General features: G+C 53.4%; 1 protein-coding gene across 4 annotated transcripts in view; it reads right to left on the minus strand.

The window, feature by feature from the left end:
- The window catches only part of RNF220 (ring finger protein 220), a 329,460-nt gene that overhangs the window by 119,046 nt on the left and 188,370 nt on the right, over window positions 1-22,044 (minus strand). For all 4 annotated transcript variants that reach the window (XM_074961894.1, XM_074961895.1, XM_074961896.1 and 1 more), the window contains one exon: window positions 2,193-2,322. In XM_074961894.1, the coding sequence (XP_074817995.1) occupies window positions 2,193-2,322 (130 nt within the window). The remainder of the gene's footprint in view (window positions 1-2,192; window positions 2,323-22,044) is intronic.

The following is a 22,044-nucleotide window of genomic DNA, read 5'->3' on the forward strand; positions in this document are numbered from 1 at the left end:
GGAGTGGGCTGGGCTCCTGCCCCGATCCCCATCACGTTTATAGCCCTTCCTTTATTTGTATGTTGATTGGATTATTTGAGATCATCATGAGTTTCTCTCTCCTCTCGGTGATGTGTTGCTCTCTTGCTCCCGGCTCTTCCTGTGGCCAGGCCCCCAGGGCAGGGAGCGGAAGAGCGGCCACTCGGATTGTTACAGCCAACAGGCCCTGCATGGCTGGGAGAGCAAGGGGTTCATTCCAGGTAAGGAGCCACATTTGTGTCCCGTTCCCCGGCGCTTCTGCTCACCGCCCTGGCAGGAGTTTCGGGGGCTCCCTCCCCGGCTAGGGCGGTCGCGGCCAGGAGGCGGGGAGAGAGCGGCAGGGCGATGAGCTGCTTTGTTGGAGATTAGCCTCTCTTGCCTGAATCCATAGAACAGATTGACTGTTATCTGTCATGGCATGGTGGGAGTCGTTATTTAATAATTAATAAAGACCTCTGATTCTTCTTCACAGCACACGGGGCCGACCAGAGCCGGCCGGGGAAGAGAGGGCGAGCCAGAGAGAGCTGTCTGCTCTTTAACTGCCGCTGTTATTTAAAGGAATAATGCCATTCTTTTTCATTTGTCAGCTGGCCCACAATGGCCCTTGTCATGCTTTATGATTTAGGGTTTCCTTTCCTTTCCCATTAAACGCCACCTTCCCATCACCGCCTTGCACCAACCAGAGGCTGCTCTGCAGTTTCAGTTTCACTCTGATATTGGCCCAACTTCCTTGATGGGCTGCTCTGACCACTAATTGCTTCTGTTCATTTAAACCTGTTCACTAATTTGCAGTGGCCCTTTATTAAGTTGGATGCAGCCCAAATTACACCATAAATTACGCACACAAGGGGACTGGGTGTCGCGTGGGATGAATGGATTGGCTGTTCCCTTTTTTTTTTCCTCCTCTCTCTCACTGTCTCTCTTTTAAAGAGCCATGGATCTGCACTCCAGCTGAGTGCCACCTGGGTGATGAATCTGGGAGGTCTCAATCCAGCCCCAGTTCAGGAGGTCTTTGCTGAGGTTCCCTCCATTCTCCCTTCATCTGCAGCTGATCGCAGTCATTGCTTGGCTGGAAAAATATCCCAGACTCAGCTGAGTCTGAAGTGGGCTCTCTCTCTTTCTCTCTCCAAACCTCAGCGGTGGTCTGACCAGGTGCTATGGGGCAATTAATCTGAGCCACTCCCCCACCTCCAACTCCCTTCCCTATCCCCCGGTGATGTAACTTAGCTTCCAGTCGGCAGTTTGATTCTTTTTCTCACCTTTTAATGACCGGGGAATTCATTAATAATTGAAATAAACACGCTCTTTTCCAAGGCTGCTGAGTTTTATTAAGGCAGGGGCAGGGATCTGCCAACCCTTGGCTGCAGTCATTCCCTAAATAACTGCTAGCAGTTAAACTGCAATTAATTTTTTTTTAAATAGGGGAACTTTGCCGTGCTGGGGAAAGCAGCAGGCAGTGAGAGCTGAAAGGCAGCCTGGGGCAGCAGGCTCTCTGCTAAATGCCTGCTGCCTTGGGGGGTTTGGTTTTGCCCCCTTGAGCCTCATACCTGCTGAAGCAAAGTACCAGGGATGCCTCGAGCTGACAGCCGTAAGTACCTGCTCCCCCGAAAGCTTGCAGCGCAGTGGGAAGCCCCATGTCCCTGGGTTTTAGCGGGGCCGGAGGAACATAAGAACGGCCACACTGGGTCAGACTAAAGGTCCATCTAGCCCAGCGTCCTGTCTGCCGACAGTGGCCCATGCCAGGTGCCCCAGAGGGAATGAACAGAACAGGGAATCATCGAGTGATCCATCCCCCGTCGCCCATTCCCAGCTCCTGGCAAACAGAGGCTAGAGACACCATCCCTGCCCATCCTGGCTACTAGCCATTGATGGACCTATTCATTAGTTTATGCCTAAGGAGTGCTTCCAAATCTCTGTCATCCTGCTGAGTTTGATGGGGGCTGGACCAGGGCCTGGGCTCCCAGGTGAAAACGAGTTTGCTGGATTTAGCTTCATGCCCACAACCCCTCCCCCCCACCACACACACCTCGCTCGCTATCACTGGCAGGGCCTGCTTGGAAAGTGCCCATGGCCCGCTGGCCCCGGAGAGACGCCTGCTCCCACGCCTGGATTTTAAGCTTTGGCGAGCTGGCCGCTCTGGCGGAGAGAGGATGGAAAAAAGGGCAGCCCCTTACCTGACGTTCAGCTGAGTGAGTTTCTCCAGCTCCTGCTCCATGTGCTCCTGCAGCTCGCCGGGGCGCAGAAGGACCTGGCAGATGGGGCAGATCGGGGCCTGGCTGTCGAACAAGGTTGCTTTCTTTTTGCCTGTGGGGAGAGGAGCGGAGAAAGCATTAACCCTCGTGCCTGCGTAAGCCCAGTCTTGGTTGAAGCTGACATTACCCCGGCCACGTTTCTCTGCTGGCCTAATGGTAGCGTGTGGACCTGAGAGAGACTCCATGACACACAGATGCTAACAGGGAGGTGGTGGGCGCCCTACCCAGCTCCACGGCACAGCAACCCCAAAGGGAGCGAAAAGGGAAGGTGAGGCTTTGCCATTTGGTCTCTATCGAGGCAGCTCCAAGCTTTTCCCGTGAACCCTCGCAGCCGGGTCAGACACAGCCTCCAGGTCCTATTCCCTTGTTTGACGGAGACAGGGTGTCTGGGGACAGGGCTGGGTGGGAAATTGCGAGTGTGAGTGACACGCTCCCACTTCAGGCTGGCTGAATTTCAGCGTGACGATCTGAACACGACTAACAGAATACAGGCTAATGGAACAAACTATTCCATAGCGTATTTTCTAATGAATTTCACTCCCTGGCAGCAGGCACAGTGAGAGTACGAACGCCCCTCCAGATTAAAGGATCTTCGGCCAGGCACGTTGTACATGTCATCACCAGCGGGAGGCAGTGGGGTCCAGTGAACCGAGCCGAGGTTCGATTTCCTTGTGCTCCCCGATCTGTCTCTCTCTCTGTATCCAGCTCGTCTTATGCAGGGCCCGGCTTTGTTCTCTCTGCACAGCACCTCACACGACGGGCTCCTAGGCACTCTGGGAATATAAAAAATATTCCTGGCTCTGCCATTGCATCCCTGTGTGGCCTAGGGCAGGACCTTATCCCCGTTCTCTGCCTCGGTCTCCCCATCTATAAAATGTGGAATGACGCCATTGCTCTGCCACTTGGAGATGGACGGACGATAAAGTGCTAATTACTATTGTTAAGCCCGACAGCCCCTGTGTGAGGTGGGCCAGGATCATTAACCCCAATGTACGGAGAGGGGCATTCCCCCAGCCCATGCAGTGAGGCAGTGGCAGAGCGGCTTACAACCCAAGGCACTGTTCTCTTTCTCCCCAACCCCTCAGAGATGAGTAAGTCCCACTGAAGGCCATGGGAATTTCTCATTTCCTGTGGTGAGAGGAGAAGAACCCCCGGAGCTCCTGGCTTGTTCCAGCTCCGGACTCAGAGCACACGCCTCTCCCTCCCACCCACCCCACATGTCCAGTAACAACGTATAAAAGGAGAGCTCAGTGCCATGTGGGAGCCTGGCGGGGGCTCGCTTCTGCTCTGCAGCAGCTCCCCGTTACCGAATCCCACCCTGCGCTCCCTGGAGTGCTGCACCGCGGCCATGGCCACATGCCTCGCCTGGCTTCCTGACAGCAGCTCTGCTCAGGCCGCTCCCCAGCGCTCCAGGAGGAAGGCTGGCAGCCCACTGGAAAGGTCATGGGCCAGATCCTGGCTTCGCCGCGCTGAAGTTCACTGAGTCACACCAGGAATCGATTAGATCTCCCCATAGGTTCGTTCGTCTCCCCATAGGTTGATGTTATCGGGGGCCCGATAACGGGAGGTGCTGAGTGTCTCCGACTTCCCTGGGAGTTGGGGGCGCTCAGAACCCTGCAGGATCAGACTGGGGAGAGCTCAGAAAAACTCTTGCAGCTCGCCCCAGGCCTGAGAATGCTGCCTTTCTATTTTCACTGCACAACCAGATTTCTCTGTTTAAGTCCCTGTTCCTAAGCCAATTTCCTCCAGCTCAGAAACTTTATTGCCCCCTCTGTTAGGAATATACAGCGCCTATTTAACATAAAATAAAACTCTAAAGCAAACAATGAAGCTACAATAAAGGAGAAAACCCCAACGGCCTCCAAATCCCGGTTTCCCAGCTGTACTAGCGACTGCGCTCATAAGGGGGCATGCCGAGTCCAGGTCTGAGCACTCCTGCAAGGGGAAGCGTGCTTTATGGCTGCCTGTTGTCATCTAATGTGAACCCTCCTGCTGGATTATTTATTTATGTATTAGACACGGATCAAATTGGTGAAACCCAGGCGAGAGGCAGTAATGCACAATAAAGCAGTCTGCGCTGGATACAAGGGGCTGCATGCAACGTGCCCTTCCAATCACCAGCCAAAAGGTGCCATTTTATGGCTCCTGAGAACAGCGGAGCCCAGCTCAATGAATGCCCGTTAAAGGAAGAGACCTTCTCAAAAGATGAAATGTGGGCGCAGGCAGCTTTACTGGGTTCCTGCTGCTCACCGTATAAACAGCCTGTGCACAGATTTAACAAGAGGCAAGGTCTGAAATAAGTTTGTGACTAACCTTGGCTCCTCCTTGCCTTCGAAGGGCACAAATAGCCAGTGATGGTGCTTCTGTGGGGCTTGCAAAGCACTTTAGGCAAAGCCGTTAATTAGATCCCAGCCCCCTGTGGGGCAGGTATATAGTATCTCACTTTTCCCATGAGGAAATGGAGACAGCGAGAGGGACTTGCCCAAGGTCAGAGCCAGAGATCAGAACAACACCATGAATCCAATGTCTCTTTACAGCGCGTCCTGCTCTAACCACTAGCTCATACTCCCATCCCAAAGCCAGGCAGGGAACTCAGGAGTCCTGACTTGCAGCCCCTCTCTAGCCACGAGACACAATTTCTGCCTCCAGCCCAGAACAGACTCCAAGGGCTCTGACCCCTCTCCCACGCTTCCCTGCTCCACCCAGTGGACCCCACTCCCCTCCCGGCAGATTTGCAGACATGCAGCTTTGCTATCCTGGGATGTCTCCCCCTCTCTCAGACAGAAGCTCTCTCCTCAGTCTGTCATGTTTAAATAATGCCCAAAAACCAAATTGGAGCCAAACAACCAGCGCGCGCTGACCCCCGCGGGAAAGGCCGGCATTTGAGCAATTCCAGCTTCCTGTTGGAGCCTTTCCACTTTTGTGTGGCGGGGGCTTGAAATAGCCCGGGAGGGACCCCCACCGCCTGCTATTTATAACATTAGCCCCAGCAACAAAACAATGGCGTTGTCTGACTCTCCCTCCCAAAATAAACAGGCCGTCTTCGAGCGGACGGGAAATCCTGCTGGGTCCCCGCTGGGTAAACACGCTGCCCTCCTGGATCCCCTCCCCATCCGCCTGCGCTGGGCGTGCGCCCTCCGAGACCTAGGCCGTCTGGAACACAGAACGGTAGCAGCTGCGCTGGGATGGGGCGGGCACCCTTTCCTGCCATCACCACTAGGGGCGCTCTTGAGCCACCATCTCCAGCCGTGCTCTCAGGGCCGAGCCCGGGGGGCCTTAGGACGAAGGAGGGAAAGTCACCCGGGGCCATGGGGCAGCAGCACTGCTACGGCGGGCAACGGGGCAGCAGCCTGAAGAAGCCAAAGCAAAAGGAGCCCATCAAGTGCCAGGGGCGGCTTTGCTACCCTCAACCGACCAGCCTGTTTCACCCGCTCTGTGTCGGCAGCACGCTGGCTGCACGCGGGGGACATGCGGGTGGCTGCCCTGCAATTAGCTTCCATGGGCTGCGCATCCTGAAGGCAGCTGCGGGTTAAATTGGCTCCACTTCCCTAGCACAGACCAGAGCTGCGGGCTGCAGGATCCTTACTCGAAAGCTGGGGGCTATGAAATGGATCCTGCCTGGCCTCCAAGGGGCCACGTGGCTTCCCCTCTGCCGGGAGACCTCCCTCCTCTTCCAGGGCTTGAGCCACGCGCCACTGCCATTAATGGAAAGACTCTCACCGACTGTACTGGGCGCTGGATCGGGCCCTGCGTTCCCAAGCCCAGCCTCCCTGTCCCGGGTCCAGCAGCCCCCTCAGGCCAGGCCGGCAGGAGGATGAGCAGTGCTCCCCTAAGCTGCCAGCTACCCTGACTGTACTGTAACAAATCTGTGCCAACCAAGCACGGGGCAGCTGTCCCTGCGCTGCACGCTGTCCCCCCTCGGACCAGGGTGGGGACAGCGGGGCGAGAGCTCCCACCCTCCTGCTCCGGTGGGCACAGGCGCCTGCCACTGGCGCTGTCGGGGGGGGTCCTCCATCAGGGTTCAGCAGCGCGGGGCCTATGACACACAGCTGCGCAGGAGTGTGATTGATTGCTGCACTGGGGCTTCATGGCAGAGAGGGAAAGACTCGGCCACTGCTCAGAGGAGCTGCCAGTCTCACTATGAGCAGCAGGGAGGGGACCCATTCTGACTCCTACACACGGCTCCCAGGCCTGCAGGACTCACGGTAAATAGGGAGCACTCCTGAGGCCAAAGATGTGTTGTCTGTGCACAAGGCCAACTGAGAACACACCCCGGACCATATTCCCTGGCCTCAGGGCCAGCCGGACTCCCACCCTTTGGTCTCGTCTCTTGTCTGGGGATGACGCCTGGGCATCGTGCAATGCTAGAGCAGGGTGCAGCGAATCCTGAGTGCAGCAGCTTTCATTTTTGGAGGGGCAAAGGAGGGCAGAGACATCCTTAGCTTGGCATCAGCCCACTCCATAGGTAGGGGCTGGCAGGGCACTCACCACCACGAAGGAGTGAGTCCGGCTCTGGGATCTCAAGCCGGTAACTGACCCAGCCCACACCACTGAAACTCAGAAGCCGCCTCCAAACTGAGCTAGGGTGGTAAATCTATTCCACTGGGGGGCAGGGGAGAGGGCATCGACCTGTGACAGGCGCTGCCCAGAGTTCCCATCCTGGGTCAGACCTGCCTGCCCATGCGGACCTGCCCGATGCCCCCAGCTCCGCTCTCTGTGCCAAGCCTGCTCCTGGGAGACCCTGAACGGCTCTTTTTAGGGTTTGTTTTTGGCAGCTGTGTTTTTGTTTTCCTTGCCTCTCTCTCCCCCCTTCGGTCCCTTGTCAAGCTGTAGGGCTCTGCTCCAGTGTTTACCTTCCTCCACTCCGCTGCGTCCCCGTCGCTGGCTAGTGCCAGAGAGATGAAAAGGCAGACCCTGGGCTCTCCTGCTGTTTGCATGGTCTCTCAGGCTCCGAGGAAATGTTTAACTGTAAGTGTTGAAACTGAATATTTCCTGCCCTGAAAGCAGAGAGTTCTTGATACACAAATGAACCCCTGCGCTGTGGAATTTTTCCACAGGCCCCTTCAGAGGGAGCTTGCAAATGGATCACAACCCAGGTGGCTACTGAATTAATAGTAACGCGCCCTCCTCTCCCTTCTGGAGACTGGGAGCTAGATCCTTGTCTTGGTTAGAGCAATTCCACTGATTTCCACGGTGCGACCCCAGATTGACACCCCCATGACTGAAAGCAGGATCGGGTCCCTGGGCTCTGAACATAGCTTAGATATCTGTGAACTGAGTCTGACAATCGCAGCTCAGTCCCTGACGAGCTCCGTTGCTATAAAACAGACACAAATGCAGCCCATGCCCAACAATTAAATCTGAAATAGCAGAGAGGGCTGTGGGTCAGGACTGAGGGGCATCGGCAGAGTTGTTGTGGGGGGAGGTTCAGGGCTGGGGTACCAGGGAGCTGCGGGTTGGGATTGAGGGGCACCGGCAGGACTGGGATACCAGGGGGCTGTGGGTCAGGACTAAGGGGCATCGTCAGAGCTGTTGTGGAGGGAGATTCAGGGCTGGGATACCAGGGGTCTGCGGGTCAGGACTTAGGGGCATCGTCAGAGCTGTTGTGGGGGGAGGTTCAGGGCTGGGGTACCAGGGGGCTGCGGGTCGGGATTGAGGGGCACCGGCAGGACTGGGATACCAGGGGGCTGTGGGTCAGGACTAAGGGGCATCGTCAGAGCTGTTGTGGGGGGAGGTTCAGGGCTGGGATACCAGGGGGCTGCGGGTCGGGATTGAGGGGCACCGGCAGAGCTGTGTAAGTATGTTGCTGAAGTGACTCTAAAAAGAACAACCGAAGGAAACTCCTTCAGTGCAAACAGCAAGAGAAATGCAAAGGAGGCGACTCCTCCTCTTGGAGACTTTGGACAGTGAAGTTCTCAGTCTCCTTCAGCTCCATCTGAGCTGTAAATCGCCCCCGAACACCAAGTAAAAGTTCCTCCACTTAGCTTTGAAAAAAAGGGTAATGCAATGGAAGCTACTGGTGGGGGTCAGATGACTCACCAATAGCTCATATAAGGCAGCTGAGACCTACGGCTGAATTCCCACCTGCCCTTTCCTGTGGTGAAGGATGAGCTGGGTTCCTACGCAGCATTCTTACCAGATCCCAAATAGCAGGAGTAACAACTGGGATCGCACCAGACCGGGGAGCTCAGAGTTAGGCCGGATCAGCACCCAGGTCGAGCAGCCAGCTAAAAACACGATGCAGTCACCATCCCTAGCGCGTCATGATGGGAGCCATGCAACCTCCAGGAAGTTCTGTAGCACCTCCCTGGGTCACAGAGCGCTTTGCAAGGGTGGGTCGGTGTCACTATCCCCACTGCACAGATGGAGAAACAGAGGCATACCGCGGTGAAATGACTCTCACAATGAGGCAATGACTGGCCTACAACTGACTCTCAGCCTCCTGCTCCAAGCACCAGATCTCACTCTCTCCTGGATCTGGAAATAGAACCCAGGAGTCCTGACTCCCAGCCCTTCCCCACACCACTCTAGCCGCTAAACCATCCCTCCCTGCTCCCCAGGGCCAGGAATCCTAAATATGATAAATATCCATGTCATATAAATGGACAACTAAAGCCCCTCAGCTCCCGGAGCCGCAGGCAGATCAGATCTACCTGAGCTAGAGACGGACGGGAGAAAAGACGGGGCCACTATGGCACTACGGAAAAGCCTAGACTAATTTAGACACACAGAAAAGAGCCACAGACCCCACAAAGGCCCCAGGAACTCTGCTATTTCTATAGTACTTTAGGTGGGAGTGGCTCAGATCCCGCCGTGATGGCCAGCAGCACAAAACCCGAGAACAGAAAGATCAGCAAAAGGAGAGCTGGGAACAGCCCCGCTAGGAAGCATTGGGAGAACACTGCAAACGATGTCCTAGAAACATTGGCTAGATCCTCACATACATTTGCTGTGGCGGACTCTGACCCTTTTTGTGTCTGCGAATGTTGGTGGGTCACGTGTTATTAGCACTGGCACCAAGGAAAGTCAACTTCAAACTCCCCCCTCCCACAGTGCACGCAGAAAGCAAAACCGGAATTCGTTTTTGGTGGGTGTTAGACCAGAATGACCGTCGTCCAGTCAGCAAACAAAAACAATTCCATGTGACTTATGGAATGAGGCAGCCACTGGGTAAGAGAAATTCACACGCAACTTTGAATAAACAAACTTGAGAAGAATCACACATCGGTTCATTCCGGGAACACAATAAGATGCAAAATTAGTTGAATAAATTGTTTGCAATTGGATTATTTGTTTGGAACTACCACCCCTTCATCTAGCCCCTGCCCCAGCCAATGCGTCTCTCCAGGTCTCCCTGTCTAGGTGTGTAAATTGGGGCCCATATGGTATGTTCAGGTGGGCAGAGGCAGCCAGGAGGAAAAGCAGGGCTGTTCGCTCCAGGCTATTTGCTCGTGTTTTGCCCATTCTACTTTGAAGTGCCCCAGCAATAGGGCTCCGACCCCCTCCCTAGAGATCGCATCACCAGTTGTGCCCAGTTGCTTTTCTCCCACTGACACGTCTTAATGATCAGAAAACTCCTTCCCCGCATTTAATTGTCGGCAGCCCAAGCCATGTTCCAGGCGCGTGAGTGCAACGGAGACCACTCCTCCATTTCCTTTTCTTATTTCTGCCTTCCTTTTTTCTAAAGATGCCTCTGTCGCTTAAAATCAATCAAAATCATCTGACCTGAAACGCCTCTGAATAAAAACAACCCCACGCTGGGACCTGAGGTGCAACAGTTTATGCTGCGCCTCTCGGGCTGCACCGAAACCAGGTGGGTGGGAAGGGTCACAGTGACACAGCCTCCCTGGGGGTGTCACCGCGGCAAGCGCCTCTCCTGCACCCCCCACGCACGCCTACACATGGCTCCGCAGCAATTCGTTTCTGCTCTGTGATGAGCCTGGTGTTATCTGTGTCCTGATAGCAGGTATCTTGCGTGACAGGCCTCCTTTCCTTCCAGCTCACAAAACAATCATTCAAAGCAAGCCCCATATTAGCTCCGAAGCAGGCAAACGCTCGCCCTCCTCCCCGTGAACTGGGCAACACCGTCCATTGCAAACAGCTCGGCAGTGACAGTAAGTGGTGGTGACGGGGCTGCGGTGGGCTGATGGGCGGCGGATAAGAACACGGCGATTAAAGAGGAGACGGTTTATGTGTCAGCGCAGAGTATCTGCGACCAGGCAGAAAGACGTGGGGAAGCAGAAACTATTTGGTAATAAAGCGACAGAACATGAATAATGTTGATCTTTGCCTTCCGTATTTATTCTCTAATCAGCATATCCCTGTCTGTGGATTTGGATCATACCAGGCTATTTACTGTCCTGCTTTAGGGACGGAGCACTGTCTCTGTGGGGTTTCCAGTGCCTTCCTTCGGGCCCGATTCTGGGTGGTGGTGAATGTTCGCGGCTTCCGCTGGCTTCAGCACATCGCAGGATCAGGACGCTCAGCTCTGAGTCAGTTTCAGAGCAAGGCCTGATGACTCAGGGGCCAGAGGGCAGTGCTGTCACAGGGGCAATGCCCCAGACTCAACCCCTGCCCCGCCTCTTCCCCTGGCCCCACCCCCTGCCCCGCCTCTTCCCCAGACCCCACCCCCTGCCCCGCCTCTTCCCCCGGCCCCACCCCCTGCTCTGTCTCTTCCCCCAGACCCCACCCCTGCTCCACCTCTTTCCCCAGCCCCACCCCCTGCTCCGCCTCTTCCCCAGACCCCACCCCCTGCCCCGCCTCTTCCCCCAGCCCCACCCCCTGCCCCGCCTCTTCCCCCGGCCCCACCCCCTGCTCCGTCTCTTCCCCCAGACCCCACCCCCTGCTCCGCCTCTTTCCCCAGCCCCACCCCCTGCTCCGCCTCTTTCCCCAGCCCCCACCCCCTGCTCCGCCTCTTCCCCAGACCCCACCCCCTGCCCCGCCTCTTCCCCCAGCCCCACCCCCTGCCCCGCCTCTTCCCCCGGCCCCACCCCCTGCTCCGTCTCTTCCCCCAGACCCCACCCCCTGCTCCGCCTCTTTCCCCAGCCCCACCCCCTGCTCCGCCTCTTTCCCCAGCCCCCACCCCCTGCTCCGCCTCTTCCCCCAGACCCCACCTCCTGCTCCGCCTCTTCCCCAGACCCCACCCCCTGCTCCGCCTCTTTCCCCAGCCCCACCTCCTGCTCCGCCTCTTCCCCAGCTCCACATGAATTCTGGGGAGGTGGGAGAGCTGGTTTTGATTTAAAAAATCTTTACAGGAGTCACTTGTTAGTATTAATCATTTCATTACTGGAGCAGTGAGAAGGCCCCAGCAGAAACTGTCTTGAATAGGAAGGCAGAAGACAGAAAGGGTGGGTGAAAGGAGGCATTCTCCCCATTTTACAGATGGGGGAACTGAAGCCCAGAGAAATTAAATGACTTGCCTAAGGTCACAGAGAGCTGACAATTTAATCCAGGTCCCCTGAGGCCCAGTGCAGTGCCGCAACCCTAACCCGATCCTCCCTTTGTAGCTTATCTAGCTAAGGCTCTGATTTATCGAGACAACATCTGGGTTCCTCTTGGGACAGGAGGGCTATGGAGGGCTCCAATGGGGAAAAGATTGCTAAAATACTGATTTTATTACTGCACTTGTTTGTTTCCATCTTCCTACACTGCACAGGTGGGTTACCAGTGCAGCTGCTGCTCTGGATAAATGGGGTCATTTAACTGGAAGGCCCCGATGCTCAGCTGGGATAAACCCAATTAGCACCCGATGAGGAGCCGGTCCAAAGTGACTATATGTGACGGCTATAAATTATAATAATGCTTGGTACTTCTATAGCACTTCCACATCTGGTGATCTGAGGAACACAGGAACTGCCCAAGCGGATCAGACCCCAGGTCCAGCTAGGTGGCCAGTACCAGAAGGCGCAAGAAACCCCTGGGTGGGGAAGAGAACCCAAAGCCCCTGCGCTCAATCTGCAGAGAGCACAGCTGCCCATCGCAGGAGAGAGGAAGATGGATTACACTAGGCAATAATTTAAGAAACGGAGTGAGTCTGTACATCCAATCACTTTACAAATCAGGGAAAAGGGAGAGGGGAGGGGTGGGGGGGAAGAAGTGAAAAGGCCGCGCAGGGAAATGCATCACAATTACTGTCTGAGCTCTAATGAGGAGCCTGTCATGAGGCTGTCATCCTGCGGAAAGCCACCTACTCAGAAAGATTCAATAAAAAAGTAGCAGAGAGATAAAAAAGAGATATATTTCAGCCCTTGCTAATATTCTTTTCATTTGTCCCAGCACAAAATAAGATACTGCACTTAACCGGCTCGGTTAAAATGAAAAGCGGGGGGGCCCGCGTTGATCAATACCACTAAAAGCCGGGCGACACGGTGATGGAGTGCAATCTTTTTGTCTGTGCTGAAGCAGAGCAGAAAGGCCCGGGCGGTGTAATTTATGATTCGCACGCACGCCAGCTAACTAGAGGCTGACAAGACAATGAATTCTCGATGAGAGGAACGCAAGCCGCGGAAAGAAAAGAGAGGAGGAAAGGGAGAGTGTGGCAGGGCTGGGAAGGAGAAGAGAGGGAAAGGCCACCAGAGCTGGGACAGACTGCCGCCCCATCGCACCAGTGCTACTTTTGTACTTGGCACAAGGAGCGGCTTAGCACCAGAGCGAATCAGCAACGCATCCCCTAGATTTACAGGCAAGAAAGAGAAATGTTAAGAAGAAACTTGGAGCCTGTCCTAGTTTCCCCTGGTTATTGGCTTGTCCAGCTTTTCCCCTGCCTGGCCTACATCTCTCAGACCCCCAAGGCCAGACTGCGTTGTGTGGGTGGCACCAGGGCTGCCGTGTTCTGTCAATGGCCGGCAGTGAATTCCCCGTGGGCCGGTGAACTCTCCACTGGGGTAAATCTGCAGGCGGGGCCTCTTGTCCAGATAGGGGCGATTTCAGGAGTGGAGCAGAGCTAAACTGATCCTGTGCTGGCTTCTCTGGCTGAGACTGGGGGTTCAGTCAGGCTGGCACTGGATCAGGGAGCTGTAGCTGACTTCTCCCCTCCTCTGCACTGAGCAGAGCTCAGACGCTAGGGAAAAGTCCCTCCTGTGAGGCCAAGGATGAATGCCACCTGTCCTCCTTCACACTCCGGCTGGGGCAGGGAGAGGCAGCTGCCACTAGCGCGTGGAGGGAGGAATTTTAGTCTCCAGGGATGTCGGCCGGGCAACTGTCCCCAGCCAGCTTGTTTTTTGATCATGAAGAGCCACAGGCCACGGAAGAACCTCCACTCATCACCAGGGTTACTTTCACGACCTCGTCCGCCACACCACTGAGCAACGGCACCTGCAGACCCAGCTGGGGGTTGGGTGGGTCTGCTCAGCTGCACTGCCCAGGCGGGAGGACCCAGTTTAATTTTCTGGGTTTGGTCTCTTGTTCTTGGGCCAAGGTTAGATGGATCTGGTCCAAAATTCCTCCGTCCGGTCCACAGAGGCAATGGCAGTAGGAGCTAGAGGCAGGAGGTGGACGTTTAATGTAGAGGCCTCCGCGCCTGGCCAGGAAGCACTCTCAGAGGCTGGAATGAAGGACAAGAAGGCACCCTGCAGAGTAGGAGAGCAGTTCTAAGGTCACAGATGTAGGGAGCCTCTGAGCAAACAGCATCTCAGACTCTTGGTTCAGGGCTGGCATCTTTCTGGGAATCCGTTTTCTGACTGGTGCTGGCACTTCCCCATGCACATGCTATCTGCCACTTGGGTCCTCGGCTGGCCCACATTACCTCAGTATGGATATCCCATCCCTTTATCAGGGGTAGCTTGTGAGACTGTCGTTCTCAGAGCAGGCTGAATGACACAAAAGTGTGTTTGTGGCCACTCCTTCCAGTCCTGGACAGTTGTTGGCTTCTCCTGGGCTCACACCCCTTACTATTCAGGGTGTGCTGATCCGGGGAGGCCTGGGGAAAGCCCAGATCTGGGAGCCAGGAGCTCCTGCTCTGATACTGACTCTGTGGCCTTGAGCAATTCACAAAGGCCCTCATTTTCCAAAGTTCCCACTAGCTCTGAGTGCTTCCATTTTGGGGAGTCCCACTGGAGACCCCTGGGGCTGCAGGAGGTGTTGAGCATCCACAATTCCAGCCAAAGTCAGGGCTTAGCGCCTCTGAAAACCAGGCTCAAGGGGACTCAAGACACCCAGAATGAGCAGCCACTTTTGAAAATGTTGGCCGTCCCTTCTGATTCCCCATCTGTCCAAAGGAGCTAATGAGACTTTGCAGGGGGCTCAGTGAGGCCAAAACCATTAAGGGGCCAAAGTGTCGCTTTGCCATGGAAACAGCAGCACAGGTACCCCTTCATATGACAGTGACACTGGTCCAGGAGCCAGCAGATGGTAGCCACAGGCTAAGGGAATTGAGGCAAATTAACCAGCGCCTAGATGGGTGCTGGTCTCCATGTCAATTGTTTGATATAAGGAGGAAACCCCATTTTAAAAACTACCCTGGATGCAGCCACTAGCAAAATGTCCTGCAGGGGAATGACCCTGCATCGGCTCCAGGGAGGGACTAGACGGGAACTTGTCCATCTCGTTATTTCCAGGGCTCTCACTGAGGTGCTATCTGAACTCTTCTCTAGAGCCTACGGGGCAGATTTAAAAGGAATCATGAGATGCCCAGCTGTCGAGGCGCTGAGCGCCATGTAGCCGAGTCCTGGTCCCCCCGCGTCTCTGGATTGCCCGCTAAAGGAATTGACAGGTTTCAGCGTAACAGCCGTGTTAGTCTGTATTCGCAAAAAGAAAAGGAGGACTTGTGGCACCTTAGAGACTAACCAATTTATTTGAGCATGAGCTTTCGTGAGCTACAGCTCACTTCATCGGATGCATTCAGTGGAAATTGCAGAAGACATTATATACACAGACACCATGAAACAATACCTCCTCCCACCCCACTCTCCTGCTGGTAATAGCTTATCTAAAGTGATCATCAAGATGGGCCATTTCCAGCACAAATCCAGGTTTTCTCACCCTCCGCCCCCCCACAGACAAACTCACTCTCTTGCTGGTAATAGCCCATCCAAAGTGACCACTCTCTTCACAATGTGTATGATAATCAAGGTGGGCCATTTCCTGCAGGAATCCAGGTTCTCTCACCCCCTCACCCCCCTCCAAAAACCACACACACAAACTCTCCTTACAACATGCATGAAAATCAAGGTGGGCCATTTCCAGCACAAATACAGGTTTTCTCACCCCCCCCCCCCCCATACACACACAAACTCACTCTCCTGCTGGTAATAGCCTATCCAAAGTGACCACTCTCCTTACAACGTGCATGAAAATCAAGGTGGGCCATTTCCAGCACAAATCCAGGTTTTTTAACCCCCCCCCCCCAAAACACACCCACACACAAACTCACTCTCCTGCTGGCAACAGCTCATCCAAACTGACCACTCTCCCCACAATGTGCATGACAATCAAGGTGGGCCACTTCCAGCATAAATCCAAGTTTAACCAGAAGGCCGGGGGGGGGGGGTAGGAAAAAACAAGGGGCAATAGGCTACCTTGCATAATGACTTAGCCACTCCCAGTCTCTATTTAAGCTTAAATTAATAGTATCCAATTTGCAAATGAATTCCAATTCAGCAGTTTCTCGCTGGACTTTGGATTTGAAGTTTTTTTGTTGTAAGATAGTGACCTTCATGTCTCTGATTGCGTGACCAGAGAGATTGAAGTGTTCTCCGACTGGCTTATGAATGTTATAATTCTTGACATCTGATTTGTGTCCATTTATTCTTTTACGTAGAGACTGTCCAGTTTGACCAATGTACATGGCAGAGGGGCATTGCTGGCACATGATGGCATATATCACATTGGTGGATGTGCAGGTGAACGAGCCTCTGATAGTGTGGCTGATGTTATTAGGCCCTGTGATGGTGTCCCCTGAATAGATATGTGGGCACAGTTGGCAACGGGCTTTGTTGCAAGGATAGGTTCCTGGGTTAGTGGTTCTGTTGTGTGGTATGTGGTTGTTGGTGAGTATTCGCTTCAGGTTGGGGGGCTGTCTGTAGGCAAGGACTGGCCTGTCTCCCAAGATTTGTGAGAGAGTTGGGTCATCCTTCAGCCAGTCGGAGAACACTTCAATCTCTCTGGTCACGCAATCAGAGACATGAAGGTCGCTATCTTACAACAAAAAAACTTCAAATCCAAAGTCCAGCGAGAAACTGCTGAATTGGAATTCATTTGCAAATTGGATACTATTAATTTAGGCTTAAATAGAGACTGGGAGTGGCTAAGTCATTATGCAAGGTAGCCTATTGCCCCTTGTTTTTTCCTACCCCCCCCCCCCCGGCCTTCTGGTTAAACTTGGATTTATGCTGGAAGTGGCCCACCTTGATTGTCATGCACATTGTGGGGAGAGTGGTCAGTTTGGATGAGCTGTTGCCAGCAGGAGAGTGAGTTTGTGTGTGTGTGTGTGTGTTGGGGGGGGGGTTTAAAAAACCTGGATTTGTGCTGGAAATGGCCCACCTTGATTTTCATGCACGTTGTAAGGAGAGTGGTCACTTTGGATAGGCTATTACCAGCAGGAGAGTGAGTTTGTGTGTGTATGGGGGTGGGGGGGGGGGTGAGAAAACCTGTATTTGTGCTGGAAATGGCCCACCTTGATTTTCATGCATGTTGTAAGGAGAGTTTGTGTGTGTGGTTTTTGGAGGGGGTGAGGGGGTGAGAGAACCTGGATTCCTGCAGGAAATGGCCTACCTTGATTATCATACACATTGTGAAGAGAGTGGTCACTTTGGATGGGCTATTACCAGCAAGAGAGTGAGTTTGTCTGTGGGGGGGGCGGAGGGTGAGAAAACCTGGATTTGTGCTGGAAATGGCCCATCTTGATGATCACTTTAGATAAGCTATTACCAGCAGGAGAGTGGGGTGGGAGGAGGTATTGTTTCATGGTGTCTGTGTATATAATAATGTCTTCTGCAATTTCCACAGGATGCATCCGATGAAGTGAGCTGTAGCTCACGAAAGCTCATGCTCAAATAAATTGGTTAGTCTCTAAGGTGCCACAAGTACTCCTTTTCTTTTTAAAGGAATTGAGCGTACCCGCAGAGACAGAAGCAGCCTGCAAATGGGGACTCTCCATTCTTCCTTTGATTTCAAATGAGAACCCAGGAAAAGTCCTGCCCCTCTTTGGGAAGGGGTGATTAGCACCCGCTCTCCTTCCCTGTGCCTGCCTGCAGCCTGGAGCCGTGCAAGCTGTGCCAAAGCTCCAGCCCCTTTTCCCACAACCCCATCCCTCTCCCACAGCGCATCCTTGCAGGCAGGCTTGCAGCGCTGTGTCCTTGACTTGGAGGGCAGCCTGTTAGGTTGGTGATAAACTGATATGCCTATAATTTGAAGGGTGACGGGGCAGAGTCTTTTCCTGCCTCCTGTCCCCTCCTACCCCCTTTCCTGCTTCGTGCCCTCCTCCCTCGGGCGCGTGCGGGGGGGGGCACATATCGAAAACACAGATATTGAACTGTCAAAACTGTTTCCTACAAGAAAATAGATTCATCAGCTTGCAGCAGGCAGGGTCATTGCCACATTCTCCCCCCGCGCCAGCCCCCGCACATGCCGGCGCATACCCAATGCCTCTTCGCCGCACCGGCACTTTAGCTTGTAGCTCAGGGCCCTTAAGTGACTTTGAGAAATGGATAATCGATTATAATTCCATGGGCCTCTCTGCAGATTTATCCGGAGAATGTATAAAAGCCGGGGCTTGGAAGAAGCAGGTCCTTCTGGCCAGCACGTCAATTGCCTGCACTCTCTCTCGCTGGCTCGGAAAATCGCATCCCAAGCACGACTCTGTTTAATCCATCAGTACACAATCAATGCACTCTGTAATCAACTCTTGATCACTTAATTTTACACATGTTGGCTGAATCCCTTTGTTTAATCACTAGATCAGGCTGCATTGTTGCACGGCACCCTCCCTGCTGTCCCCTCCCTAGCCCCCCCACCGCGGAACCAAATACAACCCAGCGCCTTCATTTCACCTTGAGGAAGAGCTACTGTGAATTCAGAAAAAAGAAAAGGAGGACTTGTGGCACCTTAGAGACTAACCAATTTATTTGAGCATAAGCTTTCGTGAGCTACAGCTGTAACTAACATTGGTTAGTCTCTAAGGTGCCACAAGTCCTCCTTTTCTTTTCGCGAATACAGAATAACACGGCTGCTACTCTGAAACCTGTGAATGCAGAGAGCCTTGAGATCGGCTGGAAGGGGAAAGAAAGAAAGAAAGAAAGAAAGAAAGAAAGAAAGAAAGAAAGAAAGAAAGAAAGAAAGAAAGAAAGAAAGAAAGAAAGAAAGAAAGAAAGAAAAAGATTTTTTTCCAATGTCATATTCTTCCTAGAACTTGTCCAAACATTTTTACTTAGATACAAAAATATCCACTGAGATTTAAGACTATAAAAATACCCCAGTTGTTGGGCCTGAAAAACAAAGGACCAAAGGCTCCAAGAGACAAAAGGGCAGCTGCTCCCTGTGTGGATCTGGGCATGACACGCAAACAGGTGACAGCTAATATCGTGTGGACTTCCATGGCTTAGCACTGGCACGGTGCTTTTCCACTCATTATTTACATTGTGTTCATAGCCAAGCTCTGGCAGATGCTCTGCAAACCCAGTTCCCTGCCCCATGGAGTTTACTATCAAAGCCAACATACTGAAGGCATGATTCTCAATCCATCCCCTACTGGGGCAGCCTCAGAACACCTCTGGTCCCGCTGCCATTTAGCAATAAGGGAAGAGCGGGAGGTCCTGACTCCCAGGTTGAGAACCCAGGTAATGCAGCTAAGCAGCATTTTTGCATTAGTTGTACCTCCAGGCTGATCCCTAAACGCACCTGACAAACGCACACAAGAGTCAGTCTCCAGGAGGACGCTAATGGCCTGAGATGCCTGATTACTGTCACTGAAATGTGTTGGGTTTATTTCTTTAACATCCTGGGGGTCACATAATCATTTTCAGGGGGTGTCTGTGACAAAAAATTTTAAAACACGATTTAATGAGCACCTGAAATCTTAGCAGAAGGCAGACCAAGTATTTGGTATTCAAAATTTGAGGTGTTCTGATTGGATACGTAGATCACATGGCAAGTTTCTGATGCCTGTTTGGATGAGTGATGACACTTACAAGCTTATTGCCAGTCTAAAATCCACCTTTTTAAAATGACCTCAACTCTGCCTCTAGGTTTTGCACGTGGAATTGCTGCTCACACTCATATGCAATCACCAACGACAGACTCTACATGAGCGAACAGGATCTGTGAGCACAAATGCCAAGTGCATGTGCAAATGTTAGCTTTGCGTGGGAAACTCACACACAACACAACAGCATGTTTACAAGGAGAGGCCCTGGCTTGAAAACGCAGGCCCACATGTTTAAAGAGAATTCCAGTTCCTCTTCTACAGCAAAAGGCCTTCAAAGAGCCCCTGCAGTTACTCATTCTCAGCATGGAAAGTTCGCACAAGATGGAACACAAATAAAGAATGGACAGCACAGAAGACCACGAGATGCCAAGAGTTAGATGCAAAACTGAAATCTCACAGTAGCCAGCTCTGCTGTGACCGGCCCCTAAGTATAAACTGTAAATAAAATAAGCCCAACCTTTTACCGTCAGACTGCATGTAAAAAGCATTAAGGGGAGTCAGCACACCAAGGGGAAACCAGGGCCGGGTACATTTCCCCTCAGCCCAGTGGTCAGCTAGCAGACTATCAAGCGGATTGCTGGGAAGGTGGAGTTTTACCTTGGGATTCTGCTGACAGGTACAAACTACTCACACTTTGCTTTTGTGGCTTATATCCTCACCAGAACCTCTGAACAAAGAAATCAGTCATAGATCAAACAGGGCACTCTGGGATGCTCACATGTGAAAAGAGGAAGGATGGTGTAGTGGTTAGCAACTTTGGAGAGAGAGGTTCAGTTCCCTCATGCACCACAGACTCTCTCTATGTGCCCTATCTCGGAATGGCGGGGGGAGGGGGGGTTTACAAGTACTGCCCTAAATCACAGGAGTGTTGTGTGCAATGAAGACTGGTGAGGTGCTCAGATACAACACTGACAGGGGAGGTAGCTTAGAATGAAAGGCAAAATCTCCATTTTCTTAAATGGGAGCCGAGTCAGGCATGCTGATCTTCTCTGCTTCATTGTCCAACCCCTTTCCATTATATTGGATTATTTCGTTATCTCTACTGATAGTTTCTAGATTCTGTATCTACACCGTCACACCCAGCGGAAGGGCTTGCAGTTCTGCTCTCACCTGAGAATCCACACTGGCATTTCAGCTCGGTTCGCCACGGTAACTTCTGCCCACCACACTGGGGTTGTCACGTACCCACGAGGACTCCAGCCCTTAGATTTTAACAGTACATTGACTTTGTTGTTTCCCAACCCCAGCCTCTGCTTCCTGGTAGGAGACAGGGACGAGCTCTGACGATGCCCATGTCAGGGCACAAAGACCACAGGAGCTGGTAGGATCCCAGGCTTGGGATCCTTGTCCACCAAACCCTGTTTGCAGGGCTCAGGACCAATGACCTGTTTGGGGTCCATGTTAAATGCAAAGTGAAACTCCATCCAGCTGGCCTGGTTTCCACCCGGAATCAGGCACTGGCCCGGGCTGGTTCCACATGGGTGCACCTGGCCGGTGTTTGGGCAACTTTCACCTGCTTTGGGTTCAGGGGCAAATTATGGCTGACCCATGGCAACTGAGGCCCCTTCCCCATCCCTCACCCCATCCCGCTTCCTGACTGGACACCACCCGGATTGAGTGTCTCTGCTCCTAGAGTGTCGGTGTGTGGCTGGCAGTGCCTCACGGCACCGAGGCGGTGTGGCCGAGCAGGATGGGGTGAGGGACTGTCTCCACTCCCGCAGGGACGGCACTGGCTACATACACCTTCCTGACGAGCACAGCCCAGGCTGCAGGGGCCTGTACTCACGCACTGCCCTCGAGGGGTCACGTCTGCTCCCTGGCATGTCTCCCTCCAGCACCACTCCGCCTACCGGGGCCTTGAATGGCCAAATAGGTGACTTTGGGAGGTGCCTGGCATGGAGCAGAAACACCAGACAGTGAGAGGCGACTACCCAGCACAGCCTGTGTTTATGTCTCAGTAGAAGTGCCTGGAGACCCCAGCCAAGGTCAGGGCCCCACCATGCCGGGCACTGCACAGACACATAGCGAGAGAGTCCCTGCCCTCGAGAACTTACCATCTCAACAGACAAAGCGTGAGTGGGGAAACTGAGGCACAGAGTGGGGTGGGCACACAGTAGGTCAGTGGCAGAGCTGTAAATAGAACCCAGGTCTTGTGAATCTCAGTCCCTGGGCCCCCATTGACCCCACTCCCGATAAAGACAGAAATGATCAGGGCCAGCAACAAACAATGGCCACGGGGCAGAGAATCCACTGCCTCTGAGGGGCAAGTCTTTCTTGTGACCCACCTGCCAGCACAGCCCAGCCTCATTCCCATCGTAGCCTTCCACTGTTTTCTAGCGCGGGGAGGAGGAGAGGGGGGAGGGGAGGAAAAAAACAACCTGGCAAGGGCTAATTAATATTTAATTTACTGCAAAATGTACTTATTATTCCCAAGTAATTGGCCGACTGCAGAGCTGTGACCACGACTGAATACAGAGAGAGGGAGGCCAGAATGCAGGTGGCGGGGCGGGGCGGAAGGGCAGGTGGGGAAGCACAGGGGTGTCGCTGTCGTTGACCAGACCACACTGCACAGCTTCAATGTGCATAATGAGAAAACTTACACGGCTTTGACTGGGGTTTTTAGCTCTAAGATGG

This window comes from Natator depressus, chromosome 8, assembly GCF_965152275.1.
Source record: "Natator depressus isolate rNatDep1 chromosome 8, rNatDep2.hap1, whole genome shotgun sequence".
Taxonomy (NCBI): domain Eukaryota; kingdom Metazoa; phylum Chordata; order Testudines; family Cheloniidae; genus Natator; species Natator depressus.